The sequence below is a fragment of the Pyrus communis genome, chromosome 3 (genome assembly GCF_041283825.1).
Source record: "Pyrus communis isolate YQ-2024b chromosome 3, ASM4128382v1, whole genome shotgun sequence".
NCBI lineage: Eukaryota > Viridiplantae > Streptophyta > Magnoliopsida > Rosales > Rosaceae > Pyrus > Pyrus communis.
In genome coordinates, this window is record NC_142567.1 from 23,674,780 (window position 1) to 23,701,755 (window position 26,976).

Sequence of the window (26,976 nt, forward strand, 5' to 3'; positions counted from 1 at the left end):
ATTTCTTTTTCACTTTTCTTAGCTTTAGGAAGCGGAAAGCCTCGTGACCTATGACGATGTTATCTTGGATTTGTCTACCACCCACAAAAGCATTTTGTGTCGGGGAAATAATATTTGGCAGCCAAGGTTTCAGTCGATTCACCAGAATCTTCGAAAAGACTTTGTATAAGAAGTTGCATAGGCTGATAGGACAAAATTGCCCATTGACTCCGAGCTTGGGATATTCGGAATGAGGACGATATGGGTGGAATTGAGGTTTTGATAACTCACAATGCCACTTTCAAATTCCTGGACAAAACCTTTTATATCCTTCGCAATGATCTCCCAATAGGAGTGGAAAAATACACCATGAAATATGTCGAGTCCAGGGGCATTGGAACCCCCTATCTGAAAAACTGCCTCACGAATCTCCTTCATCTCAATGGATTTTGACAAATGGGAATTCATTTCCTCCATAATGATTGGGACAAGATAGTCAAGTAATGAGCCCCAATCTCGATGCTCACACAAGGTAAACAGCGAAGAGAAATGGTTATGAACTACATACCGAATGTTATCCGGGCTCTCCGTTCATTCCTCTTGACTGTCACGCAGCTTACCAATCTAATTAAACCTACAACGTTGAATAACCATTTGGTGAAAGAATTTGGTATTCAAATCCTCACTCTGCAGCCACTTTATCCTCGCCCTATGTTTCCATTATTTTTCCTCCCTCTCCTCCAGCTTATCAATCAGCCTCGTTAGTTCTGAAATCAGCTCATGGTGTTCCTCCCAGTTCTCATGTAAACAGCCTAACTTATTTATCATGCCTTCTATCTTTATCCTACCTTCCTTGAATCTTTTCCTAATCCAATTCACTAAGTTACCTTTGCATGCATCTATCTTCCGCTGCCATTTCATTAATGAACCATCCCCACATTGGATACTCCAGCATTTTTCTATAATTTCTCTGCTTCAAATAAAAAAATTCTTTTTTCCCTTCGTAGGTCTCGGGTCGTAATTAATAATCACAGAGCAATGATTAGAGACTCGCACCGATCCATGGATAACTGTGGTATTTGGCCACCTCTCTTGCCAGCTCCCATTCACGAGACCTCTATCCAACCGTTCCTGAATGAAACAGTTATTTCGGGTCCCACGCCAAGTGAATCTCGACCCACTGAACTCCAAGTCAAAGAGTTCCATCTTCATCAAGAACTTCTTAAGATAGCATGGACAAGAATAAGGATTCTCTCTTCCTCCCAACTTTTCATGATCCCACAAAAACTCATTGAAATCCCCATCACAAAACCACAGGTCACTGCAAGGGCCAAGAACCTGAGAGAGCCAAATTCAGAACTCTCGATTTTCCGCTTGATAAGGATTTCCGTACACTCACGTAGCTAGGCACCACACACTATTACATCTCTCTCTAATCCTCGTATGCATTATATTTTTTTAGGAGAATAACATTTAGACTTCCATTGGATCATTCCACTAGAGGCATAATCTTCTCGCCACCCCAATAAGAGGAACCTTAGCCCCATAATTGTACCTCATTCTTCTTCTAACCCTAACTAATCTATGACTTTTCATCTTAGTTTCCGACAGAAAAATCACAGAGGGTCTATACTTTTTAATGAGCCCATGTAGAGCTCGAACCACTGTGTCCGACCCTAGACCACGGCAGTTCCAGATGAGGTAGCTCATGGCGACTTTGCGGCTATTTTAGGCTAGTTGCCACTGCCCTGGTACTTATTTCCCGCGCTTCACTCTAAAAATTCCTCATTATCCACTCTTGTTATACCATCCATATACGCCCATAGATTGTCGCCCTATGATCAGGACCTCTTGGAGATTGCCCTCTACCAATAGCCTCATCTCCCCATCAGATCACAACTTCTTCAGAGACGAATCAGCAAATTGGCTTCTCTTCCCTCCATTACTTCCTACACTACTACTCCCCTTTTTATTTTTTTAGCCGGGGATTAAGGTCCAGAGATCACCTTCTTCCCACTCATTTTCTTTACGCCCAACTCTTCGAATAAGTTCTTTAGTAGTTGCTCAGAAGTGGAGCACCTCATAGGGTTACTGGGCTCAGCACCAATTTCTCGTAGAATAGCCCCACTTCCCTAGGCTCGGTAAGGAGGCCCAACCACTTCCACATTATTATCAACTAGGCTCACGCTCTATTCCCTAACATATCTCATATTAGCCCTTATATATTAATATAGGAATTAGTTGTGTGGCTCACACCACGTTTAATTTCAACGAACCGAACTGTTTATTTTGTAAGTTACACCCTATAGTTCATCATTGCAAAATATTAGCCAAATCATATGTATTTGAGGCATCTAATTAAGTTCAAGAAATTGACGAACACTATGTTCTAAGAAACATCAAAATTTTATCGTGACAATTATATGGGCAAATGATTCTGGATTAAATTGAATTTCTGCAAGGTTATCTATGAACCGAGACTGTCATTATAGACGGTTCGAATCGTTGAAATTCGATATCAAATGGATCCCACAACTAATCCCAATTTTTTGAAAAAAAGAAAGAAGAGAAGAGAATCCTTTCTCTTAAAGGGTCTGATCTACAAGGCATCTTTTAATTAAAGTCTAAAAGAAAAGGAAGGCATCTTTTAATTTGTTTTTAGATGATTGTGGTGTGAACATCATTAGGTTGGTACAAAGCTGCTGTTTCCACGAGAGCATGTAAAAGGCCTTTGCAACTGCATGCACTTCTCAAAGATGGTGTCCCTGTCTGAGTCTCTGACCGTGTGATAGACTGGGAGGTGGGAAAATGATATTTTAGATGGATTGGGCTTCGGTCCAACATACATTTGGACCTGGGCCTTTAATTGAGGAGAAAATGGGGAAGCTTTGTATGGCCCCAAGAATTGTTTTCTTCCTTAGTGAGGGGCTCTTTTATATGGACTATTTCGATTTTCTCCTATCCTAAAGCTGCTGCTTCTTCTCCCAGTCTGCAGTTTTTCATCTTCTAATACGCTTGCCATATGAAGCATCGCAATGGAACACATCATCTAAGAGATTCCAACTAATCTTTCAATAAATATTTTGCAGGGCCAAACTCGGAACTTGAGTGACCAGAGCATGTTTTGCATCTAATCTCCAAATAAATGATTCATCAAAGTAATGAGTCACCATTGATATCAACACATCTGAGATGGCTAATGTTCAGGATTTGTTACACATTTCTTTGGTTCTCTAGCCTATACTGAGTTGCAGAACGAGTTTGAAAAGATTAAATCTTCTCATGATTTTATAATAAGGGATTTAAGAATCACATCAGTGGAGTTTGCATTCTCATCTTTACAAAAGAAGATTTCGGCTTTCAATTATAAAAAATAAAAATTAAACTAAACATTAAAAACAAAATTATTATCAAATAGACTTCGCTGATAACTTGGACTTAAACTACCTGTTTTAATCACTATCCAAACCCACAATTTTGACCCACAAAATAAAACGGATCTCAAGTTTAATTTGTCTTTGGAGAGGCTAGAGCGCACACGATTTCCCTACTTTCAAATGTAAGGGTGGGCAAATGGGTCCTGGAACCGCGAGTCAGGGCGGGTCCAAAAATAAGAAAGAACGGTCCCCCAACTCAACCCGTTTGTAGCATGGGATAATGGATTGGGTTAATATGATTTAATTAAATCCAAAACTCTGTAGATTTTTTTCCCCTTATCTCAGAGACTTTCATCAATCTCCCTTTTCCCATTCATTCACACTCGAGCTTGCGTTGAGTTCTCGACAGCAGCCATCCATCACCTTCTTTCTGGCAAATTGCAACCACCATCAACAATCACCACTATTCTCCTCCTCAACGACATCACAGTCACAGAATTCACCCAAACCATCACTGCCGTCCCGACCACCACGATTGCGCCGCCCTGGAGCTTTCGCTAAAGTTCCCTAAACCATCAGATCTCGGCTGTTGACCACCCAATCTGGTCTAACTAGACTGATTATGTGGCATTCTTGACTCGATCAACTACCTTATCGTCACGATCCAGGACTAGAATAGACTTTCATGGCCCCCGACTAGTTCGTCAGCGTTATGTTGATGGGTTTCTTATGGAGCAAGCCACTCTCCCTCTCCTTGAATCTTTTTCTTCTCTTTCCTTGACTCGTCTTTTTTGGATTATTTATTTATTTATTTATTTTTTTTTTTTATGGTTCTAATTTTGTGTTGGCTGGGTTTTTTTTTATGGTTCTGATTTTTTCGTCTTCTCCTCTCTTCCTAACGGCTTGAATGGTCCAAGCTGCATCTGGATTGTTATGGAAGAAACAGGGAAACAGTTGCTCGACAACTGAGGAAGACGACTTGAATGATGTCATCCCCTTCTGTGTTGATGAAAAAAAAAATGTAATAGGAATCGTGGACCTGCCCCAAACCGGTCTGTTTGAAATGGATCAAGTTAGGTTTGATTCTAAAACTCTAAAGCTCTCTACCCGACCCAGCCTGACCTGTTACATTTTAAAACGGATTGGAGCCGATTCCTCCAAATTTGAGCCCGACCCGTGCCCAACCCTATTCAAACGTACACCACTGTCACGACGTCTACCTACCTGAGAAGACCAAGGGAAGGAGGAGGACAGAACAGCCCATCTAAAAGATTTCACTGCATATCTCCCATATCGTCTGTACGATTTCTGATGTAGTCTTTTTTGATCTGGTACGTCCACGTGCCCTGAAAACTCAAATCACAGCTGTCCAATCTATCAACGCTCCCATGATTTATGGGTATGTGCCACCTTATCTGATGGGATTTAAGAAATTATTTTGAAATGGGAAATATTAGTCAACGAATTGGGTTAAGGAGATGAGGCCACGTCAGCATCCACTTGTTTTCTAGATAGTTTTCAAACTTGCGGAAAGGGCGTTGAAAACGCAGTTATGGTTTGTAGTCAAAGTTCGGTGGTACAAAATCAAAGTAACAAACGACAATTAAACAAACAAGTCAATCTATCTAGTGGGTTTGAATTTTGTGAGAAAGTTTTTTGTTTAGTAACGGATGGTTCAGTGGTTGAGAACAAAATTTAGGCCTGTATTTTATACAATATGTCTTAGATTTGATTTTTGAGGTTGGTGATCACACGATGATGGTCAAACAGTGGTTGAAATGTCTCTATAAGTTCTCCTAATTTCCAAAAGAGTAGACTATTTCGACGAAGTCATTATCTAATCCATTTAAAAAAAATAACTAAATATCTAAGTGCAGTAGATTTTTACTCAAGAAAAATTTCTTGGGGGATTACATCAGTTGCATAAAGTTGGTCCAATCATTGATCCTTGAATTTATTAGAGCAGCTCCAGCGGGAGCAACTGCTCGAGGGACAGGCTGCGGAACAGGGCCTGATTGCCAGAGGGAGGAAGTCCAGCGTTGGCTGGTGAGCGAGCCCAAGCAGGCCCGAGCTCCAGGCCGGTGGATTCCTGCCAGCCCGAGCGCCCGAGGGCTGTCTGACGTGGGCTGACGTCATACGCCTACCGAGTGAATCAGAGGGCCACCAGACGACTGTACGACCTCCTGAACATCGTTGTCGTCGTCCTCTTCTTCGTCATCGTCGTCCTCTTCGCCCTCATCCGCGTCATCGTCCTCCTCGGCGTCTTCCTCTTCTTCGTCTACGTTGTCGTCGAATTTGAACTCGGACTCGAACTACGACTCATACAGCTCCAATTGCTCGGCGGTCAAAGGCTTAACTTCTTTTTCCTCCACAACTTCCTCCATAGCCTTCATCCTCTCAAAGCTCACACAAATTTGCAGAGAAAATCTCCTCTTTGTATTCTTGAGAAAACAAATTGGGATTGGATTTGGGAAAGTGAATGAGATAGAGGGAGGGAGGGACGAGAGAGGAGCTGCCAATTGGGATTGGATTGCAAATAAAATTATTTTATAAATAAATAAAATACCAATATTTTATTACCAATTACCGGGGCTATTCAAATGCAACGGTGGAGATACAAAAGGTGATTACTGTTTATGAGGTGGATTAAATAGTGAATAGCCAGGGGGAGGGCTCCCACGCTGGAAGTGCTCTTAGGATTCGTCAATTTTATGATGATTTGATGATACACTCAGTGAGTAAATAGTTTGCAATGCAACGTGATATGAGGTACTAAATTTAGTCCTCCAACTTTGACAATGTGATGAAAATAAAATTTTTTACTAATCAATATGATTAGATGAATAGTATGGTTATAAAACCTAACTCTCAACCGATAACATTCTTTTTAAGAGCGTCATGGATGAATTAGGAAGTACCTCAAACAAATCATATACGCCTACATTCAGCAAAGCAAATTGAGGAAGTAGTTATCATTTTATGCAAATAACATCAAAGTATGTCATTTAATACTACGGTATAGTGGTATTCCTCTTTACTTATAAGTAAGATGTCTTAGGTTCGATTCTCGTCAAAGATGAATTTGAACCAAATTATTACTAGCCCATTGTGAGGATATGCCCACCTCATTTCCTTTAATGTAAATAATATCGCTTGTTAAAAAAAATTAACGTCGAAGTACCTAAATTAAGTGTCCTACTCTGAGTTTGTAGTTTAAAACTAGTTAGATTTGAATTATGATTTCAATTGCCGGTTACCACCAAATACACATTAAAAAAAGCAGTAAAAATATAGGAAAACTAATGAAAAATACTTGAAAACTTTGAGTTTTAATAAAAAAGACAGAAAAGTGTTGTAAGTGAATAGTATTAAGAATGACTTTTTATAGTAAAAATTTCATTTTCATTAAAAGTAAACAGTATCGGAAATGTTTCGTTAAAACTCCCTAAAAATATCTCATAGCCACAAGAAAATCTAATAATTGATCTAATTATATAAAAAGTAATTATATGATTGATCATTCAAGATATCTAAGCACAAATTAAGGCTTGAGGTGATTAATAATTTAATATCATTACCCCTTGATCGAAAAATTTAAAAGGAAATTTTTTTTGTTTGTGAATAATTTTTTTTTAAAAAAAAAACGATATTATCCACATTAAGAAAAGAGAGAAAAGGTGAGCTAAATCCTGCATTAGGTTAGTTATAATATGATTTGTTTGTGAAGAACTGAAAAATAAGAATTTACAGTGAAAGTGTAGGTGTTGCCACTAACAAAATCCTCTCCCGATGCTTTTAATAAGGATCCGACGAGTATCCAGATTCGCGTTGCAAAGGTTCGGAAGCCTGAAACGGCCCTCATTTGTTTGGTAGCGTTTGTCTGCCGCATCCCCATTTTGAATAATATGTACCTCCAAAATCTCCAATTTCCTTATTTACACCTCTCCCAATTCCTCGGTATATAAAAATTCTTCCCTCCCTTTCCCTTCCTCTCCTAAATTTTCTCCCACCTGCCATTTCCCGCACTTTTTCTCCCCCCACCCCACACAATTTTCTCGGTAACCAAACAGCTCTTCTCTGACTCCAAACTCTTTGTTTCTACTGAGCCATCAGCCATGGCTGTCACTTCCAGCGGCAGACCCTCCCACCTCCAAATCCCCAGTAAATGGCGGGACTCGGAAACCAGCCCGGACCGGATTAGTCCTGCCCAGACCGGTCCCAGTCTCCCTTTCACTCCCAGAAAAGTCCCTGTCGTTTACTATCTCTCCATGAACGGCCAGCTCGAGCACCCTCACTTCATGGAAGTCCCTCTCTCCTCTCCCCGTGGCCTCTTTCTCAGTGGTAAGAATTTATTTTCTCTCCACTTTCTCGGCAACCAAACAGGCCCAAATCAGATGAATTTAGTTTGTGCGTTTCTTTCCTCAGATGTTATCAACCGGTTAAACTTGCTACGTGGCAAAGGCATGGCCTTGATGTACTCCTGGTCTTCCAAACGGTGCGAGCTAGCTTCTCAAACCGTCTGATCTAGTTGCTGATTTCTTCAACCGTCTGATCTTCTGACTTCATTGGAATTGAAATTGCAGGAGCTACAGAACAGGCTTCGTGTGGCACGATTTGACGGAGAACGACTTGATATACCCGTCGCACGGCCACGAGTACGTGCTGAAGGGGTCGGAGCTTCTTGACCCACCGCTGAACCATCTGGCTCTCGAGACTGCGTCGTCGAGGTCCCTGAGACCGCCGCCGGAGGCGCTGAAATCCGGCGACGATTTCGACTCTCCTGTGATTTCGCGCCGGCGAAACCAATCGTGGAGCTCGATCGACTTGAACGAGTACAAAGTGTACAAGACCGAGTCGGTCGGCGAGTCCACCGGTAAAGCCGCCGCCGACGCGTCGACTCAGACCGATGACAAACGGCACCGACGACGCGTTCGAGAGGAGCACGACGAGAAAGGTCAAGGTCAAGGTCAAAGCAAACCGGAGGTGACTCAGATTCTGAGCCACGGTACGGAGCTGAGCCGGGACGAGATTTCGCCTCCGCCGTCGTATTCGAGCCCCGAAACTCTCGAGTCACTGATGAAGGCGGATGGACGGCTGGTGCTCTGCGCGGACGGGGTGAGCGAGGAGGCTGTGAACCGGACGGCTGAGGTCTGTCCAACTGGCAAGTTAAAAGCGTCGACGGTCCTGATGCAGTTGATATCGTGCGGCTCGACCTCGTTCAGAGACTGCGGGTCCACGGCGGTGAGGGAGCAGGGGCTCTCGCTGGTTGGGCATTACAAGCCTAGGCTGCGTCGTGGCGTAGCCGAAAATCATGCTGGGACCGAGACGATAATTTCGAAACTAGCGGGGGTAAAGATGGAAGATAAGGAGTATTTTAGCGGGAGCTTAATTGAGACCAACAAAGAGGCGGTTCCGTCTTTGAAGAGGTCGTCTTCTTACAATGCAGATCGGTACGTATGCTTTGTTCATTTAATTTTGTGTGCTTGGTTTATTCCGATTCTATTTGTAGATAAATTTTTCAATGTGCTGAAAACACAATTTCGTAAACAAGTGTCATTATAGTAGTTGGATGCTCGAAAAAAATTTCAAATCACATATACGATGACATTGATGTAGAGGCCGTATGTTTGGAACACTGAAAAATCAGCCTATTTAAGATAGTGGAATCGTTATTAGCACTCTAAATAATCGTAATTACTTAGTGCCGTATTTTTGGAACACTATGTCAACATTATGGAAGCATTTTTAGTGTTTAGGGTGGTACAGTAACTTTTTTTGCATTTCAAACTTTCGGTTTGTTATGTGTGTAATTAATTAGATTCACCTACTTATAATCTATATGAATGGCATCTAGTTAATTATTGTTGACACACTAATAATCGTCACTTCTAAATTATTGCATGGACAACTTTCTTCCTAAATGCAAACTATATAGTCAGTAGACTTGTATGCTTGTTATTATACTGAAACTAGACCGGTAAAAGGGTCGTATCGAATCAAATCAGTCTGGATTCGAATCTACTTATAATCAGATTAACGGATTCAAATCTTATTCAGATCTAACTTGTCGATTCAAATCCGATTAACATAGGATTTGAGCCGAATATGAAGATTTTAATTAAGTCCTAATTCGTTCCTTTAATTTCATTTTAGTTACGTATGTAGGTTTTGGTAAAAGCAGGCACGCATTTTAACTTAGAAGCATCTGCAGTAATAGGTAATGTAGTACAAATGTTGATTTGAAGTTTCACCTTGAAAATGTAGGATTATCCTCTTTCCCTGCCTTTCTCGGGATTCTAGTTAGAAACTTTTTGATTCTCTGATAGCCCGTTTGGTTTGCTTTCGTTTTTCGAATGAAATATTCGTACGGCTAATTTGAAACATGGCCAGCTTCCTGCCTTACTACTTTTCTGTAGAATGCTATCTTTAATTTTTAGGGTTTTTGTAGTTTTGCAACAAAGCACAGTATATGCTGAATTTTTAGCTGTTAGATACTTGGTTAATGAACTCTTGGCCGAACATTCAACTCCGGTTCACGGGATATGCTCAAAGTATAGTAGGTTTTTTGGGGAGGAAGACTTGTATGGTCCAGGTAAGTCGGTATATGACGTTCCGTCTCAATAATATAAGAATATATTATTTTTTTCACATGTTTTTACGTTATTGACAGGATATCCTCGTGACAATGAACATGTGCTATACAAGTTATTCTCATTTTTTTGTCCTTATTTAAGCTTGTCTAGAAAATTGTGGGCCCGCGCAGTTGATCTTAGCACATTACAATTGCAGTTTTAGTATATAATTCAGTAAATGTTCAAAGCAGACAAAAGTGGATTTTGAATCCGTGAATTCTTCAAGTATTTTTATAGGGTATGAAACCACACTTCTTTCAGAACTTCAGTGCTTTGCACGTGAACATCTCTTTTATATGAGAAATTCTTTGGTCCCGAGACTGGACCAGGTGGCCATAGGACCGCACACAACAAAATAAAGAGACCCACCAACGATGGCCGCACCCAAGACCTTCTCCTTTCATACCTACTAGAGAGTCGAATTATAATTTGTTTAATGTGAGGGTGCACAGTTGACTTCTTTCCTTAATCTTACTGATTAGAAAATGTTTCTTGGCAAATTTATTGATTAATTGATTTAAAACATGCATGGATTTGCAGGAGTGCGCAGTTGCAGTTGGAGCAAACAGAGAAAGATAGAGTGACAGCAAAATGCATTCCCAGGAAACCCAGAGGAATACCCACCAAGAAAGAGATCAACCATATCGCCTCTAGTAGTGATGGTGGTGGTAGTAATAGTAGAAATAGCCATGTAGGAGGGAGCAAACGACTTGAAGTTCGTCAATAAGCTGTGGAATTGTGCTATAGTCAGCCACTCACGCATGTTAGGCTCACGTCTCATTAACAATAAAAAATCAATTATGCGCACATCAACAACTGAACTTAATACAACCGGGAGTTGTAAAGTACATGGGACAACATTGAGACCCTAAAATTCGAAAAATAGCGGAATGAATGATAACGAGAAGCATAGGCAAAATACGCGGCAGTTGGCGTTTTAGGTAGCACATTGCATTTCACGGCACTATGGGCGCAAGCTTCGACGAGGAAACAAAGCATGGGGCGTGGGAATCTTACAAAAGCTAGAAGAGTTGAAGCTGCGTCTTGGTGTTTGTGGGGGAATGAGTTTTGTTCATAAGTTTCGATCAATGTTTGCTAAAGTCTATGCCATTATTTTGAGTTTTTGACGTTGGGACATGGGAAATAGAAAGAATTATGTCCTAGGTATTAAAAACGCATCGTTTTTGAGCACCCACGTGAGCTCTGTTTTGGAGATTGAAGAGGTAAATGGTTTATGGTTCCTCCTCCAAGAAAGTTAGAGATGGGGCATTTGCTTGTGGTACTTTATTTAGTAGACAAATGAGGGTTTGGGTGTAGGAATGATGCAGAAAAATAGAGGTGCTTCTATGTATGGCATTATTAGAGATAACATTACAATTTCCAATTGATGGATATCAACGGTTGTGTACAGTTATGTGTTTATTACGTGAAAAGAGAAACAAATATATGATTGCATATAATCAAATCAATGAGACCATCTCTCTGTCCAAATTTTGTAACCTCGTTAATACAGTATCACAAATTCACAATCAGTCTTTTTTGATGGTCAGTTGGTGACCAAGTGACCAATTATTCTTGGTCGCCAACTTTTGATTTGATATCAAGGGTGGAGAATAGATAACTGTGTTCCTAATGGTCTAGTTTCAATTCTTGATATTAAATCTTAGGATGAGTGACATTGTAGTTATTGGATAGTTCACTAGGAGAACATTTCTTCATAAACAAAATGAGTATATCTACTTAGTCGCTCACGTGAAATATATGGCTATTTAAAGACTTGTTTGATAAACATTTTGTTTTTATAGTTTTTAATTTTAATTTTCACTATTTTAAATATCTGAAAACAAAAATCTTGTTTGATAATCATTATAACTTTCTGAGTCTCTATTTCCACGTGAACTTGGAAATGGATGCTCTGCAAAATATCATACTGGCATCAACTATATATGTTATGTGTCTCATGAGCCCAAAGCTACTCAAGGGATCATAACATACTATGTTAACAATATTATTAAACACACAAAACATGTACCTTCACATAAGCGTCCAAGACAAGACATCTTCTGGCAACATTGTTTGCTGAATTTCATCCCCGGCAAAGCAGTTGGTATTGAGAAAACTAGCGATACCCTTACTCTCTTCTGTCAAGATGAGAAACAAACAATTCAGAACATGTTTGAATGTAAAACCAGTCTTATTCTCGCTATGCACCTGCACTAACGTGAGTGTAATAAGGGAAACAGGGGGTCGGTCATTTTCTTCAGCTACAACGTATGCATATAATTAGAAGAGAGACTATAGACGATGTAGCTGAGATCATGGAATAACCTGAAAAAACTTATCCAAGAGAAGGTCACACACCAACATAGAAGGATCTGTTTCAACTTTCCAAGATAGAAATTAATTTCATTACGATCTTTCTATCAATGGCAACAAAGCAGGATCTATTTTATCTTTAGACAGCAAATCATATATCAATTCCGCAGTTGAAGCGTCTGCAGCAGAACCCTTTCCCACCATTTGTTGAATAAGTCCCATCGCTTCTGATGGCTCATTGTTATTGAAAAAACCTCGGATGATTAAGTTATAGGTACAAATCATTTGGAGAACAGCCTTTCTCTTCCATTTCTTTAAGTAACTTTTTACTTCGCTTGTTAGCCCTCTGTTACAAAAGCCACCAATCATTATGTTATACGTCCTGGTATCAGGTTGAAGACCTCTTGACGATAAACTGCGGAAGAGATCCCTTGCATATTCAACTTTTCCAGCTATGCACAAACCTTGGATGAGAATATTGTAAGTCCAAATATTTGGATCCAACTTTTTATATACCATCTCTCGAAAAAGTTTCAATGCCATTGGGAGTTCTTGGTTTTTACAAAGGCCATCCAGTAAAATGTTACAAGTGGGAACATCTGGAAGATGCCCACAAGCTTGCATCTGAGTGAACAACTTTTGTGCATCCTGTATTCTCCCTACTTTGCAAAAACCGTCCATGAGAGTGCTATAAGTAAGGACATTCAGAACAAGTCTGCTACTAGACATTTCCTCAAAAAGCATCAGTGCGTCATCAATCCTTCTATGCTTACAATAGCCATGTATCATTATGTTGTAACTATAAGCATCAACAATGGATCCCTTGCTAAGCATCAGTTCCAAAACCTTTTTTGCCTTGTCCATTTTCCCTCGCAAGCAATAACCATCCATGAGCGAATTATAAGTAACTGTGTCAGGCTCAATACCTCTTTGAGTCATCATTTCGACAATGCTTCTTGCTTTCCTGACCAAGCCCTCCTTACAAAGGGTGTCTACCAGGACATTGAAGGTGTGCAGATTTGGAAATATACCTTTGCTCACCATTTCATTAAACAATCTCGTAGCTTCTTTTGACCCCCATAATTTGCATACTCCATGAATCAAAGAAGTATAGGTAATGACGTTGGGGTCAATACCTTTACTCATCATTTCAGAGAAAAGGTTCATCGCATCAACAACCATAGCGTCCTTACAAAGACTGTCGATGATCGTGCTATAGACAACTATCATAGGCTTGCAACCCGAAAGTAACCACATTGGGCTTACAAGTACCACTCTCCGTCATTTTATTCAGAATCCCGACAGCATCAGCCTCTCTATTCTGAAGAAGGAATCCGTTGATTAGAGTGGCGAAGATCGTGACATCAGGTTCAAAACCAAGTTTGAAGAATTTTCCCAAGACAGACAAACCAAACCCCATTTGGTTCAAATGAGAAAAGCAATTAATGATAATGTTTAGAGTATAAACATCAGGACGAATTCCCGACAGACCCATTCGGTTATTGAAGGAGACTAGTGCCGAATAATGTTTCAATTTGGCGACTTGAGTCAAGACTTGATTGAATCGGATAACGGACGACAGAGGACGCATTTGAAGCAATTCGTCCAACACATGGAGTGCATCCTCAAGATTAGTGACTTTGACAGGCCGATGCAAATGGGTGTTTGTAGGTTTGGTTGGATAACAAGGTCGAGAGTGAAACGGAGCCAAGTAACTGTTGGGGAACAGAAAAAGAGTAGAGTACTGAAGAAGAAGACAAGACACAGGCCGAATACCTCTCACTCTCAGTCTGCTGGCGACGCCATAACCAACCTTCAAAGAAGAAGAAGCTATTGTCGTCGCCACTCGCCAGCAGCCTCCAAAGCATCCAAAAAAACATCCAAAACTAACTGAAAATAATAGAAACAAAATAGCGGGGATAATTTTGTCATAAAAAAAATTAGATTAACAAAACATTAGAAGCAGTTTTCTTCCCACTATCTTGCGAGAAGAATCCGCGTGATGGAAGCAAAAGAAACCGTCGTCGTCCCACACAAGAACCACACCCGGAGGAAAAGAATCAGTTTTCTTCCCGGAGATTATATTTTGGATGCAAAATTTGATGTTTTTGTGATATTGCTACCCAAGACAAGAAGTGATATTAGCAATATCCCCGTCGCCTTCAGTGCCATCCGGAGGTACCCAACTTTCCAATTTAAAAAACTAGGGTTTTTTTTTTTCTGTCAGTTAATTTGGGAACGGTGACTACCTTACTCAATGGGTGAGATTGTGTGTGTTAAAAGAGATTGGGCATCTTTTCATTTTCTTTTTTCCTTGCAGATTCGTGAAAAGGATTGAGACTACAAAGTCGAATCTCTTCCGTAAGTTTTCGATTTTTTTTATGTTGGCTTTGTAGTTTGTCACTGATTTTGGTATTTTAGATTGCTTTTTGGGGAATTTAAAGTTACCCAGAAACTCCAATTGCATAATTTGTGGATATAATCTTAAATATGCTTTGGTCTTTTTCAATTCACATAATTTGTTGATATAATCTTTTTTTATTTTTTATTTTTTGAGGTTTTCAGGATATGGGATTTGATCGAAATGTGTGATTTTTATCGTAAAGATATGAAATTTTACTAAATTATGCTTCAAGCTATGGAATTTACTTAACTCTGTGTTTTACTACTAATTCCATAACCGTGTGTTTTACTACTATGTTTATAGACTATATACAAGAGCAGGAGATGGAAATCGAAGCGTTGGAAGAAAATACTTGCGGATGACTTGAAAGGTATCTGCTATGTGGTGCTTCTGCAGACCAACATTATAAAATTTGTTATCTTTTTTCATTTTTTATTATCACAGGTGGTGAAATTAATAGGAATGTTCTTTTCTGTTGTTTTCGATATGCCAAAAATACATTCGGGTGAGAGCGGGGTTAAATACTTCCAAGAGGTGTTTTCAAATAAAAGTATCTCCAGTGGTAGGTATCTCCTTCTCTTGCTGTTTGCATGCTACTGGCATAATTGTTATAACAGCATGATGTCAGGTCGAGAAAGAGTCTTGCTCGGTACAACATTTCAACTCTCAATCTTAATCTTTTATACTCATTTCTCAACCTCATTCGTTTTGGTCCTGTCAAGCTTACATAGGGATTACAAACATGGACTATGAATCGGTAGTGTGTATATATGCGTTTCATTTAGTGGTTTGCATTACTAATATCAATTCCCTGTCTACATTCTGCTCATTTCTTTTTGGTTAAATAGGCTTTGGTGCAGTGAATTAGTGGAGCATTCAAACAGAGATACAAACAGAATTACTGCATTACTAAGGTATTTCCCTCATTTCATTCTTAATTTGTTAGATGGTAGACAATCGCACAACATGTTTAATATTTACTTTGAATGCCGTCAAAGGGATCACCTTTTTATGCCTACTTTAGAACAAAACTCTAATTAATAAAAGTACAAACACGTTGATGAGAAAATATTATTTTTGACAGATGAAACATAAAATTGACGTTTTGGGAGGCTTCACATGAGATAAGACTTTACATTTTGCGTACTTGAGTAGTCTCGACCCCATTTCTTAAAACCAAGCCGCAGAGAAAGATAGGATAAGGTTAACAGTGCAAAAGGAAGTATCGGCGCCTTCGGATTTGAAATCAACAGACAAATATGGTATACACAAGGTTGATGTGGAATGAATGTAGTCCCCGAATCGTAAGCGATTTTTTTTTTCATTCATTCATTGATTGATTGATTCAAGGTAGCTGTAGCTTGCGTCCAAGTTCAAGTGCTAGCGATAGGATAGGTAGAACACTATGACACGATGACACGATTATAGCACAACACTATGACATGATTATCTAATCTGCCTCACCAAATGACACTGTCTGTTTTGTCCATGCATTTTTATGTCACCCATAAATGAAATAACCCCCTTTTTGTTAATTCATTCACCCCCATAAAAATCAAATGAGTAAAAAACATATTGTTTGTGTCTTTGTTGTTCTGTTTTCTATTTGGTACTCATATGTTCTTCAAATACGACACGCATCCTTACTTCTTTATTGTGAATACTCTTCATTTCATGTTATATATTTTCTTGCCAAAGAGTAAATAGGTAGAAAAATTAAACATTTGTACGTGGCTTTATCAAAAGGAGTTTCAGCGTCTACAACAAAAGTCTTGGTAAAGAAAGGAGAATTACACGGTCACGAAGGCGTCTTCACAAGAAATGTTGTGTACAAAGATATTTTGCTTCCCTCGAATTCAACATAAGGTTACATTCTTTCTTTTAATGTTTAATTCCCTTTTTCAACTTGTAATGTAATTCAATTACAAATAATGCTAATATTTGATTTTAACTAAACACATTAAATTTTCAACAGGACGAAACGATATGAGTTCATTATATGTTTTGCTGTCAAGTGTGTCAAAGTAAATTGAAGTTTTTGGATTGTTTTTATACTTTTTATTTAGCTTTTAGTTGCAACTAAATTATAAGGATATTCTTTGTTATTTATTACTTTTTCTTTTTTAACATATTCTAGACAAAATACTTTAAATTCCTACTTGTATTATTAGAGATGATAATTGCCTTTATTTTATGTTTTTATGTGTTGAACCAATCCTCGCATATAAATACATCTAAAATGTGTAAGTTGCACGTAACACGCCGTGATTAAAAAAAAATTTTTTTACACGCGGTCAGTAAGAATATGACCAATTACCCATTGACTGTGTTATCGAAATATTATTCTTGGAGGATGGAATTGAATGACGAGGTTAGGCTTACAAGCTGCTTCTTCCTTCCGTCCTTAAGAACAAAGACAATTGCATCAGTTTCGAAAAAAAACAAAACAAAAACCAACAAACAAAAGAACTTCTATATTTACACAAACGGGGTCGAAAAATAAATTAATTGCAAGTTCGTTGTGAAAAAAAGTCGAAAAAGAGTGAAGAGGAATGCTATTGCACGATGAATTTATATATTTGCTTTTTTGATAAGTTGCCCCTAGTGCATTGGTAAGCTACTTGTTATTTACTTCTTGTGATTGTTATTTTCAAAATGGATTTTCAATGGAAGACGAAAATTTGGGATGTAAAAGTTATATTTACATCTCATTTTACATTTTCAATAAATGCATATTTCAATGCTACATTAATGCGAGATATTTAAATTTGGAATCTTATTTATTTGCTCTTTTTTAATACAAATCCACGTCCAAAAAATGTAAATAAAAAAAAAACATAAATTTACATTTTTATTCACATCTTTCAGCCAAAATGAATGTTTTACACTAGATGGTTTTCTAGCCAGCAAAAAATATAAAACGCCCATTTCAAGGCATTTTGCATCTCCATTAAGAGATGAACTAAGGATGTTATTATTAATACCTCTAAAATATTATTTTATGCTCCTCCCATGTAGAAATCCATGAAAAAAAAAAATACTTAGGACTGCAAAATGACAAAAAAAAATTTTGGCTTAAAAAAGTAACGAATTAGAGAAACATCCCTTCATATAAAAAGAAGCTTAGAAAAACTAATGAAAAGTTAAAAAAAAAATAGTTTTAATGAAAAATGACAAATAAAGGTGTAGTGAATAGTATCAGAGAAATGTAAAAATATGGTTTTTCGTTAAAAGTAAACAGTACCTGAAGTGTTTCGTTAAACTCCCTATAAGTTTCCTGAACACCATTACCATCACTATTGTTGTCTATAGCATCATCATAATTGTCATCATTACCGTCGCCACCGCCACCACAATCACAACCGCCACACTGCCACCACCACAATCACAACAACCACATCTACTAACACCGTGCTCGCAGATGAGTACACGCTTGCTGGGAAATGGCAAAGCAGAGAAGGAGAGAGAAGGTGAGAGAGAGGAGAAAGAAAGAGTTAGACTTGTTTACGGTTTTTAGCTGATTTCTCCTCTCATTATTCTTTAGCAGTTGGATGCCCCTAATGTTATCAATATCAGCGGAAATACCGATATGTAAATTTGTAGAAATATCGATGGATATACCGATATCGATAGTAGTTGCCTTCGATGAGAATGATGAAAATTTGCTCAAAAATGTGAAAAAATTAAATGAAACTTTATGTAGTGTCATATGGTAGTTTGTTAATATTGAATAGATATGTCAAAAATATTAACCAAATATGTCGAGTTTAGCTGAAATTCAAGAGTTTCTCTAGTAGGAGTGAAGTTCCTTCCATATCTTTCTCTAGTTGTTCCAATATTTCAACTGAAATATCAACCGTCTCGAAGAAATTTCAAACATTAGACATATCTTAACAGCTACATTGGTTCCCATTGGTGCTAGCATGCAATACGTGTATGTATTTTAGAAATTTCAGTCCCTTCGATGTAAATTGTAGAGTTCAAGGGACGAAGTATTGCCCGAGTGACGGATAGAAGAAAAAAAATATAGTAAACAAATAATACGAAAACTAAATAGATATTCTATGATACCTATATAAAGAGGTGAGATTTAGATTTGGGCTAAACTATATAATGGGTCAACAAAAATTTATTATAAAACTTATCATTAATGGAGTCGACTAGACCATACTGCTGGTACTTGCAAAATTTAAAAAAGACTGGTAATTTGTTCGAGGTCAAAATATTTTCAATATTAAGATTGGGTCAATCAACACTTTGTGGTTTTAAGGAGAAGCAATCTACGGAAATTCTAACAAGTATTATTGACCTTAGTTGGAGAAGAAAATTGCACTTTAGTTGAAGAGGAGAATTATTTTCATTGTATTGTGCTTGTATAAAAATATTTATTGACCTAAACCAACTTTCCATTCTTTCATGCATGTTGAAAAAATATTTTTACTAAAAAGGATGACACCAAACCAACAAGACTTTCTGTTTTGCCAGGGTTGTAGGGAGAGAACGTTTATTGCACGCAGTCTTACTCTTGCTTTGCAAAGAAGTTGTTTTCACGACTCGAACTCGGACCTTTCAATCACAAAAGAACAATCTTTCTATTGTGCCAAGGCTCGCCGTCGAAAAAAATATTTTCACTAAATGAAAATAATTTCGTTGCGTAGTTTTTTTTTTAAAAAAAAAAAATTTTAATACACATGGAACGAGGATTTAAACTATACCACATAACGAGTTATCTATAATAATTTGATTACAAACTTATCATCCACAAAAATCGAAACTAAGAACTTCTGATCTCACCGTAGGCATTTATGCGTCTTGTTATGAAAAGGGTAGTGGTGGAGGGTATAAAATATCCACCTTTCCATGTTAACAGAATTTACACTCCTTTTACCAAATCTAGGAATTTGGCCAGGACTAGGAGTTCATGGCATATTTGTCATTCCACGTTGTAACTTGACCCTCAATTTGTTCATCCGACACTATAAATCGGAACCCATGAGAAAATTTGCTTTCTGGTTTCCTATCGTTTTGTCAAAATTTGAAGGCAGTGTCCAAGCAATTTAAGCACAAAACCTCTGTAAAGTACACCTTCTCTCTCTCTCTCTCCCCATCTAAAGTCTGTATTTATACTGTGAATATATATATATATATGTATAGATATATAATCTGTAGCCAAAGCAGCAATGTCCATGTTTCTCACTTGTCTTGCCACATTGTCTTGAACAAACACAAACCCCACATGTCAAAGTTTGGATTTTTCTATCACCTGTAGCTTCCTCTGTTTATTTCATCAAAGCTCTCTATTTTTCCTGCACGTTTCATGACATCCGTTGAAAACACACACTGCGAGTAGCAACAGCTATTCAAAAGCACTTTTGCATGTTGCTGCTTTTGCTCATTGTCTGTTGATCTCTCTTGCGCTCTCTGCTTGTTATTCGGCACATATATTGTATCATTGCAAATGGGTTTTTGATTCTTTTATTAACTGTATCAGGGTTTGTGTTGGTCTTGTCGTTCGGAGCTGGAGGGTTTCTGGGTTTTGATTCGATTTAGTTGTTGTGGGCTGTGCGCTGATGGGTCCTGTGAGGGGGATTAGGAAGAGAAAGAAGGCTGACAACAAGGGTGAGGAGAATGCTTCTGGTTCCGGGTCATCAGAGAAGGAAGGTCCTGTGGATTGGTGGGATGAATTCTCCAGGAGAATCAATGGTATTATTTTCTTTGATATTTTGATAGCTTTTTTTGCTTTATTTATGTGCTTTTAATGTTTAATGGACTTCTGGTATGCTGTCTTATACTCAGCTTTTTTTAACAGTTATCTTATGTTGATTATGTATGTGCTTTTGATGTTTAATTGACTTCTGGTTAATTGAATTGTGTCTGATTCTAACTGGGTTTGTGTTTGTTCAACTTCTGCGTCGATATATTGCGAATGCGTTTATTTACTATGAAGAAAGATCCCTAATCTGACTTTGACCTAACATTCTGGTTTCATTGCCTTGTTGAATATTGAGAAGGATAATATTAATTTTTTCAAGTCTAGGATAAGGTTATCTAGGTCCTTCTACAATCAAGAACTCAAAAAGTATTCAACACCTTTGATATAGCAGTTGAATTTTACGATGAAGTTTGTTTCTGTGAATTCTAGCTATATTTTTTACTTTTGTTCTTTACTGATAATGATTGAACGGTGATATAGCATTGCTCAAAGAAAAACACGCATGTAATCCAAAATATTTTAAGTGGATAAGCATTGAGCTGGTAGTAAAGAGACTTGGGTACAAAATGATTACAGCCCTAGTGGTATAAGGAACTTAAAAGAAAAAAAATTAGTACTTTTAGGTCTGGTTTGATTTGATATGCAGTTCCGGGGCAGGAATTTTAGTGAAATTCACAAGAGAATTATTCGAAGTTGGGTACTGTGAAACAAATGTTTTGTTAATGTGTTCCTTCTGACATCGCCTCAGAAACTGTTGGTTAATTTGGAGGGGCTGCAGATTGATTTTGCAATTGCATAGCGGCAGGAATACCAAAACTTGAAGCAATTATCCTCGATATGATATGAATTAGCCAATATATATATATATATGTATGTATGTATGTATGTATGTATCTGTAGTTTCCATAGCGTACATCCTTCAACTTGATAAATCTCATATGTCACTAACCTCATTCCGATCTCAAAGACACTATCCTTACCTTTTCTCATATTTGAGATTGAACGTAATTCATCAGAAGTGTGGTTTGTACTACATAATTGCCCTTGTGGCTTGTGGTAGGTAGAGAGCTGGGTTGTATCTGCATTGACTTCACCAGTTCCCCAAGAAATTATGGTCGAGTAGTGATCGAACTTATGAGTCTTCTTCTGAGAACATGATCAATTGGATTGTTATTCTGAATGACAAAATTGTTGCTGTGAAATGTGGACAAAATAATTTCATGTTTTGATACAGTTGAACAATCATATCATGTAATACACAGTCATGTTGACTACTTTTGAGCAAATTCACCGATTCAAATTAATTTCATGTTTTGATTGTACTGGCTCCGTAGTTCCCATTCAATTTTGTGCTTGTGCCATACAGGATGGATCAAAATTTATGCTTGAATAGTTTGATCTTGATGTTTGAGATCATGGTTACTTCTGATGTTCTAAAACTCCCATAAAAGCATTTAAAGTGGCATTTAAATACTTCATGTTCAGAATAGTAAAATTCCTTTTTTCTTTCCCATCCTATTTGCAGGTGTGCAGTTTCCGTCCAAGGTATTAGACAAGTTTGAATCAGTTTTTAAGCTTTCCAGGAAAACCTTTGACTACATCTGTTCGCTGGTGAGTGAAGATATGATGGCTAAGTCAGCACATTTTGTGTTTACAAGCGGTAAACCCTTGTCTTTGCACGATCAAGTAGCTGTAGCCTTAAGAAGATTGAGCTCTGGTGAGTCATTGGTGACAATTGGTGATTCGTTTGGGGTGAACCACTCAACTGTGTCTCAAGTTACCTGGCGTTTTGTTGAAGCCATGGAAGAAAGAGGACTTCACCACCTGCAATGGCCTTCCACTGAAGCAGAAATGACAGAAGTTAAATCCAAGTTTCAGAAAATACGAGGCTTTCCTAATTGTTGCGGTGTTGTTGATACCACTCACATCATGATGTGTTTGCCTGCTTCAGACCCCACGAGTAATGCCTGGCTCGACCAAGAGAAGAATCACAGCATGGTCTTGCAGGCCATTGTTGATCCTGACATGAGGTTTCGGGACATAGTCACCGGATGGCCAGGAAAAATGAAGGACTGGTCGGTGTTTCAGAGTTCAAACTTTTATCAACTCTGTGAGAGAGGTGAGAGGTTGAATGGGAAAAGGTTAGAGCTCTCCACAGGATTGGATATCCGGGAATACATAATCGGGGACTTGGGATTTCCTTTACTGCCCTATCTCGTAATCCCCTATGAAGGGAAAGAACTCCCAGAGCCGAAAGCTCAGTTCAATAAGCGGCATTATGCTACGCAGAAGGTAGCGCAGAGAGCATTGGCGAGGTTGAAGGATAGGTGGAGGATCATTCAAGGAGTGATGTGGAGACCTGACAAACATAGATTGCCAAGGATCATTCTTGTTTGCTGCTTGCTTCACAACATTGTTATAGATATGGAAGACGGGGTTCAAGACGAAATGCCTCAGCCTCACAAACACGACTCAGAATACCGCCAACAGATTTGTGGAACTGTTGACATAAACGGCGTTCATCTGAGAGACAAGCTGTCTCTCTACTTGTCTGGAAGGATGCCAATGCCGCCTTGACTTTGTTTCTCTTCCGTTTTCCGATGAGTGTGTTAGGTGTCAAAGACTGTTGTAGCCTTCAGTTTTAAAGTTGTTTCGCGACATGGTTTCATACTGAAAATTATAGAGCTGAAGCCGGGTTTTCCGGAGTAAGTTTCTGAGGATATGATCCAAATTGTTTTATTGTTTAGGCATTGTCGTTTCAATGTCGTAATACTCAGTAGAATAATGTGCCATTGTCTTTCTCTTAATCTTCTAAATGTACAAACTGCTCCTTTATTCTACAAAACATCTCTATATCATACATCTACAGATCTCTAAGAAGTTAGGATCTGGGAAAACATCATGTTACATGAGTTTGGATGAACAATCATAACTTAAAACCTTGGTACGCTCACGTTTTCACCAGAGACGGATGATACAAAAGTCTCGGACCACTTCTGCTTTACAGAATCCGGGACCTTAGAGTCGTCCATGAAGGCGTTCCACATATTCCCCCCAGGACCGCCGAGGACCCAATTAACTTTTGCTGGTGGGCTGGGATTGGAGGGTGTATCATAATCGCCCGAAAGATTTCTCTTCACAGAACCAGAAATAACTTTCTTGGACAGGATCTCGCCCAAATTGTTCATCATTTGAAAGCCAGAGCCAGGCGAAAGCTGAAACACAAGCAAAACTTGACAAGGTCAAGTTTAATGGAGGAGATGAACTTCTGTTTGATCAGTAATTGGAGAAGAACTTACACTCGACTTGTTGGCAGGCATCAATGCCTTGAGTGGAGCATCTTCATTTGCTTCTGTTAGGTACCTCTCAACAGATAATAAAGAACGGAACCGCTTTCTAGTCCCTGGCTCAATATAATACTGCAACACCCGAAAAATTTATTTACATTTCTGGAGTGCAGTGTACTTTCTTTCAGAACAGATGGATCATAAAAAGAAAGCCATATCTAAGCATATAAAATGTCTGCCAAGACAAGTTTATCAAATGCCAAATGTTATGCCAACTCAACAAAGAAAACAGCATATCCGTTATAGAGCCTTAGAGGAAACGGGGACGCCAAAATGGCGTTGTCCCAAACCTAACATGTAACTTTCCCACATGTCAATGTGTGTTCTTTTGACATTTTCCATTAATATACAATAACAACCAGTCTGCATAGTTAATGTAAGTGGCTATTTTGCAGAATGCACATGTTTCGGTGAAGTCGGTGACCCAAAAGAGCGAACAGCTTTGAAATAGTAAACATAACATATATACATGTAAATATGCAAAGTGCATATGCACGGATGACCCAGAAACACGCATCCCTGCAATTTCAGCTGATGTTGCAGAATGCAAGCACTTTAAGCATGTACAGGCTAGATAAACCCCTTCTAGTTTCTACAACATAGAAGAGAAAAAACAACCAAAACTTTAATGAAAAAGAACAAGTACCCTGTCTACGTAACCAGAATAATTAATATTGCTTCGTGGCTTCTCCTCAACTTCCCAACCATCAGGTAGTACAAAGGATGAACTGGTCCTCCTGGTGCGTGGTGTAATCAGCACCTGCAGACTGACACTATCAATAAGGATTTTGACCTTATATTTTAGGCATCACAAGCTTTTCTCATTCAATTCGAACTCCTGTAACGGTGACCAGAGATACTTGTAACAATCATTTACTTTAACTCCTTCATCATGGTTATCTTTTTCAAACGGTTCCACTAGATTGTAATTTTATTACATCTTCAAAAATATAAAAACAACTGCATAAGTTCTGGAATAATAATGAATAGCAACCGAACAAAGAAAAATTTTAAAAAATCACTTTGACAATTATGGTACCTCAACCTAGTGGACCCTCAACTAAACCATGTGACGAGAATCCAAAGGTATAGAGATTTTGTATAATTAGTGCAGAGGACTTAAGTGGGTAAAGAACTAAGCATAACATATGTTTCCTTTGTTTCTAAATTTCTCGTCCACCCTAACTCTTAGAGTGGGATGAGAAAGTTCAAATATTATCAATAACTGTAAATACTGGAACTCACAGTACACTCATTGCCTGGTTTTGATCTTCTGGTATGTTGTTCAATTTGCCCTTCTGTTAGGTATCTCTGAACAGCTGCCAGTGAACGAAACTTCAGTCCTGTGCCAGGCTCATAGTAATACTGCAAAACTAAATAAAAGGTCTGAGACCTGGCGCACAAGATTTAGAAGAACTTCTGAAAGGAAAAGACTTGCTAGTGAATTTTCACAAAACGACTTAGTACAGTTAAGTAGCGTGGTAGGAGCCGATTTATACGATTCATTTATTGGAGAACTGAAATTCTAAAACTGCACGGACATTCTCCATTATCATAATAACCGTAACATAAAATTTAATTTCAAAAAAACTTATACAATCCATCATAGAAGTGCAAAATGGCGATACGACATTGTTCTGGGTGGCCTAAAAACCCAATGTCGGAGGTGTAGCATAAACCATTATTATCGCTCAAGCATTATGCTTTCTGGACGAGATTGGCAGCTTCTTTACAAGAACACACTGGTTAGACTTTCAAAATTCAAAATTCGATTCATAACAAATTGTCGGCGTTATCCTATAAGATTATCAAAATGTACCAATTGAAATGTCAACTGCCAGCAGGCAGCGGTGAAATAGTAAACATGTACAACAGAAAAAGGGGGGAAAACAATTACTTGTACAAAAATATAAAAGTTTGACAAGATCAATTCACTAATTTTTCCAAATTTTCACTCTGCAATGCAAATTGCCTAAAAACCCATAACTAAAAACATACAAGAATCTCATAAATGCTGGAAAGCATATGAATTTTAAGGCCAGTCAAAACCCTGCAAAAACCCCAAATTACAAAAAACCACAAAAATTCCTACATTCATACATCCATCCAGCCATGATCCATGGATGCAAAGGATATACATTGTAAATTCATTTGCAATTCGAACAAGTTGAGAGAGAGAAATAGAGAGTGAAGAGAGAGAAAGATCGAACCTTGTCGATTTGGGTATGGCCCGGGCGGGAAGAGCTTGGAGGACGGGGCTTTTCCTCGATCAGCCAACCATCGGGAAGTTTGAATGACCGTGAGGGCGTGACCAATTGCAATTGCCCTTTGCTGCCACTGCTTCTGGGTTCTTCTCCTTCTTCCCCTGGCCTCATTGTTAGCAGCGGAATCGGCTCCGACTGTGACGATTCCCCCTTCATCATTGTCACCGAGCAGTCACCTTAGCTGATCAGCCATGTCTTTGTTGTTTGAGGGTCTGGTAGAAAAGCTTACTCCGCCTTGGACCAGCATAACCCAAGAAACGAAGAAATGTGGGATCGGGTCTACAAAGTGTGTAATGCAGTATGATTCCAGTTTCATAAGAATTATTTGGACAATTTTCCTATTTTATTGGCAAATGATTATACTTGATTGATTTATTTAATAAGGGAGGTGATTCTCATTTTCATACGTCTTTTTAGTTTCTCGTATGTCATTTTCTTTATTGTTTTCGGATAGCATGAATTTTTGAAATAACGAGCAAAATTAAATATGAATGTACGAAAGATAAAAAAGGGGTGTGTGTTTATCGCTTCGTTTTGTTATTTAGGTGATTCAACAAAAGTTTGGTTCTAGCGTATGTATTTCTTCGTCTCATTGATTGATGAGAGACAGAAAAAAATAGTCCGTGCATACCACAGGTAAAAGTTTTTCTTACATTAAACTCAATAGTGAAGCTTTTAAATTTGGGATCCCTTCAACCTTGGGGTGACGTTTCCCTAGTTCCCTCAAATAAGTCACTTGACTTGCAAGTGTTGAACTGCATTAGTAGATAGAGTCTTCCTTTTAAACTCATTGTGTTCTGATTCAAAGCCTCAGTATAGTTTATAGTAGCATTATCGCTGGTACGTAAAAAAATATAGCCACTTGACTCAAATTTGATGTGAATTTGAGCCACGCTCATTAGTTAAACCTTCACATTGTAACCTGATTACATTCAACCGTATTA

The 26,976-nt window shown here is 38.4% G+C and overlaps 3 protein-coding genes, 1 long non-coding RNA gene and 1 pseudogene across 8 annotated transcripts; 3 read left to right on the forward strand and 2 right to left on the reverse strand.

Moving 5' to 3' along the window:
* The first annotated feature begins 7,214 nt into the window (after positions 1–7,214).
* Positions 7,215–11,398, forward strand: LOC137716512 (protein SOSEKI 5). The gene is made up of 4 exons (XM_068455969.2): positions 7,215–7,697; positions 7,782–7,851; positions 7,940–8,806; positions 10,529–11,398. The coding sequence occupies exons 1-4, from the start codon at positions 7,472–7,474 to the stop codon at positions 10,713–10,715; spliced, it is 1,350 nt and encodes a 449-aa protein (XP_068312070.2). The 5' UTR covers positions 7,215–7,471; the 3' UTR covers positions 10,716–11,398.
* A 968-nt stretch (positions 11,399–12,366) lies between these two features.
* LOC137716538 (uncharacterized) lies at positions 12,367–13,895 on the reverse strand (annotated as a pseudogene).
* Positions 13,896–14,247: 352 nt separating this feature from the next.
* On the forward strand, positions 14,248–16,702 carry LOC148698162 (uncharacterized). 4 transcript variants are annotated; one of them, XR_015960916.1, is made up of 6 exons: positions 14,248–14,482; positions 14,625–14,665; positions 15,012–15,078; positions 15,202–15,270; positions 15,557–15,622; positions 16,407–16,702. It is a non-coding gene; the product is annotated as an uncharacterized LOC148698162 (long non-coding RNA). The 4 variants fall into 4 exon arrangements; XR_015960917.1 differs by adding an exon at positions 14,870–14,904 and having other exon boundaries at positions 15,202–16,702; XR_015960915.1 differs by having other exon boundaries at positions 15,557–16,702.
* Positions 16,703–19,583: 2,881 nt separating this feature from the next.
* Positions 19,584–23,266, forward strand: LOC137716166 (protein ALP1-like). Of its 2 annotated transcripts, none has more exons than XM_068455572.2 (3): positions 19,584–19,787; positions 20,200–20,411; positions 21,947–23,266. In XM_068455572.2, exons 2-3 carry the CDS (start codon positions 20,279–20,281, stop codon positions 22,996–22,998), a joined length of 1,185 nt encoding a protein of 394 aa, XP_068311673.2. In that variant the 5' UTR covers positions 19,584–19,787; positions 20,200–20,278; the 3' UTR covers positions 22,999–23,266. The 2 variants fall into 2 exon arrangements, with proteins under 2 accessions (XP_068311673.2, XP_088547534.1); XM_088691408.1 differs by lacking the exon at positions 19,584–19,787 and adding an exon at positions 19,852–20,105.
* Positions 23,199–26,473, reverse strand: LOC137716167 (methyl-CpG-binding domain-containing protein 7). Its single transcript, XM_088691412.1, has 5 exons — positions 25,979–26,473; positions 25,014–25,133; positions 24,415–24,528; positions 23,721–23,840; positions 23,199–23,636 (listed from the first exon to the last, which is right to left on the reverse strand). Exons 1-5 carry the CDS (start codon positions 26,189–26,191, stop codon positions 23,355–23,357), a joined length of 849 nt encoding a protein of 282 aa, XP_088547538.1. The 5' UTR covers positions 26,192–26,473; the 3' UTR covers positions 23,199–23,354.
* Positions 26,474–26,976: the final 503 nt, after the last annotated feature.

What these genes read in the sequence shown, in the direction of transcription:
- LOC137716512 (XM_068455969.2), top strand. Translation starts at nt 7,472, where the DNA reads ATGGCTGTCACTTCCAGCGGCAGACCCTCCCACCTCCAAATCCCCAGT. An exon ending in CCGTGGCCTCTTTCTCAGTG is followed by an intron (nt 7,698 to 7,781) that starts GTAAGAATTTAT and finishes TTCTTTCCTCAG; the next exon opens with ATGTTATCAACCGGTTAAAC. An exon ending in TACTCCTGGTCTTCCAAACG is followed by an intron (nt 7,852 to 7,939) that starts GTGCGAGCTAGC and finishes TTGAAATTGCAG; the next exon opens with GAGCTACAGAACAGGCTTCG.
- LOC137716166 (XM_068455572.2), top strand. Translation starts at nt 20,279, where the DNA reads ATGGGTCCTGTGAGGGGGATTAGGAAGAGAAAGAAGGCTGACAACAAG. An exon ending in ATTCTCCAGGAGAATCAATG is followed by an intron (nt 20,412 to 21,946) that starts GTATTATTTTCT and finishes TCCTATTTGCAG; the next exon opens with GTGTGCAGTTTCCGTCCAAG.
- LOC137716167 (XM_088691412.1), bottom strand. Translation starts at nt 26,191, where the DNA reads ATGATGAAGGGGGAATCGTCACAGTCGGAGCCGATTCCGCTGCTAACA. An exon ending in ATTCTGGTTACGTAGACAGG is followed by an intron (nt 23,841 to 24,414) that starts GTACTTGTTCTT and finishes CGGGTGTTGCAG; the next exon opens with TATTATATTGAGCCAGGGAC. An exon ending in TGCCTGCCAACAAGTCGAGT is followed by an intron (nt 23,637 to 23,720) that starts GTAAGTTCTTCT and finishes CTTGTGTTTCAG; the next exon opens with CTTTCGCCTGGCTCTGGCTT.